Source organism: Atta colombica, unplaced genomic scaffold (genome assembly GCF_001594045.1).
Source record: "Atta colombica isolate Treedump-2 unplaced genomic scaffold, Acol1.0 scaffold205, whole genome shotgun sequence".
Taxonomy (NCBI): Eukaryota; Metazoa; Arthropoda; class Insecta; order Hymenoptera; family Formicidae; genus Atta; species Atta colombica.
The window spans coordinates 2,755,825-2,757,591 of NW_017259300.1; the positions used below are offsets into that span (position 1 = coordinate 2,755,825).

General features: G+C 28.7%; 1 protein-coding gene across 1 annotated transcript in view; it reads right to left on the bottom strand.

Annotated features, from left to right (window-relative positions):
• The window catches only part of LOC108687304 (coiled-coil domain-containing protein 142), a 4,357-nt gene extending 3,249 nt beyond the window's left edge, over nucleotides 1-1,108 (bottom strand). Inside the window, exons 1-4 of the mRNA XM_018192995.1 lie at nucleotides 938-1,108; nucleotides 614-834; nucleotides 283-415; nucleotides 24-169 (exon numbers count right to left, since the gene is read on the bottom strand). Of these exons, the coding sequence (XP_018048484.1) occupies nucleotides 24-169; nucleotides 283-415; nucleotides 614-834; nucleotides 938-1,108 (671 nt within the window). The remainder of the gene's footprint in view (nucleotides 1-23; nucleotides 170-282; nucleotides 416-613; nucleotides 835-937) is intronic.
• Nucleotides 1,109-1,767: the final 659 nt, after the last annotated feature.

A 1,767-nucleotide genomic window follows, 5' to 3' on the forward strand; every position in this document is an offset into this window, starting at 1 on the left:
TAATAATACTGACGCAAACTGACCGATAGATTTCAACGCTAGAACTTTCTGAAACGTCTACGTCGTTCGTTGTAGATACAGGTTCGATTTTTTCATGGGATTCATAATTTGCCAGAAGACAGTCAATAAGTTCGTGACAAGATTCCTCTGCTCTGTTCTTTGCTAATATCTAAAATTATTAATATAAAATTATTAATGCTGTTTTAAACTTAATCATATCTTTTAAAAAATATCAATTTTTGATTGCTAAAAGCCATACACATAATGAATTAGAATACTCACTTGTAATATTTTGGTAACGGAGAGTTTTTTCAAAGGCTCCAGCATAGATGGGCAATCATTGTAAAAGACATTGACAGTTGAATCTGATACATCTCGATTCAGATTGAGAATTTTGTTGTAACTATTTACTAATCTGCAATTTGTCCATTGTTAAGGCATTTGACAATATTAGAAAAGTTTAAAAAAAGTTTTAAAGTTTGTATCTAAAAAAATTCTATGAATAAAAATTAATTCTCTGATATCAAAAAGCAATTAAAATAAAGTAAAAATAAAATTGAAGCAATACTTAATTATAATGCAATAGAAAAAATTATTTTCTTTTAACTTTTACCTAAATACTATTCTTATGTTCTCATCATTTTTGTAATCAACAATTTCATTAATCAAATTTTGGATGAATTTTGCTATTATATTTAGTTTGCGTTTTAATGCTATTGACAGGTAATTTATTTTATATTTGTATATCGGATGACTGCTTAATTCTTCCGGATTGCACGTCAATTTGTAACTTTCTATTAATTCCTCTAAATTATCTATCACTTCCTCAAACACCTAAAAAATACAAAGCAATTAACTATCCTCATAATTAACTATCATTTTATATATTTATTGATTTATTGAACAGAAAAGAAAACATTTTTGCTATAAAGGAAACCTCTTGATCGCAAGTATGAGCCTCTGCAGAATCCTTGATGATTAAAACTATGCATCCTGCAAGTTTTCCAATTTTCTCGTCTAAAAGAGAAGCATCTATGAGCCATTTGTCGAGGGCACCATCAGAAAGCGGTAGCCACTTTGCGATGTTTGCTCTGTAATTAGTATCCATGCGTCGATGCGTTAATCACTAATAATGATCTTTAATTATATTTCTCCTTAGCTAATGTTTAAAAGAAATTTTTTTTGTCATTTTTAAAATATTATTTTGAATCAATCCTTTTTTCACCAGATTGCATCTTTAATACTTATTTAAAAATGTAATTCAATATTAAACAGCATAATTCAACATTTACTTATTTAATTAACGCACTTCTTGCTTTAAACACGATTTTATTTCTACACGATTGAGATCTTTTGAAGAGAGAATTCATTAATTACACATCACTTCTGCGAAATCATACAGTGAAAATGAATTATATATTGATTGTGTAAAAACTGTAGTTATACACTAGTCGTAGAAAAACAATTTTTAAACAATTGTATAACAGATTTAATTATGCGATCGGAATTATGTAATCGTTTCTTGGAAAAGATAGCTTTGTCCATGGTTTGTTAATTTCCTCGACATTTTATCTATTTTAGAAATGATATTAGCTATTGTCACTTTTAAGAGAATGGCAAGTGTTGTACCACGCGTTCTTAGTTGCCACGGATACGTCTGACGCATGGCAAAGATACCTGTATATATCGATATGTGTATATATATATATATATATGTGTGTGTGTGTGTGTGTGTGTGTGTGTGTGTGTGTGTGTGCGTGTATATAT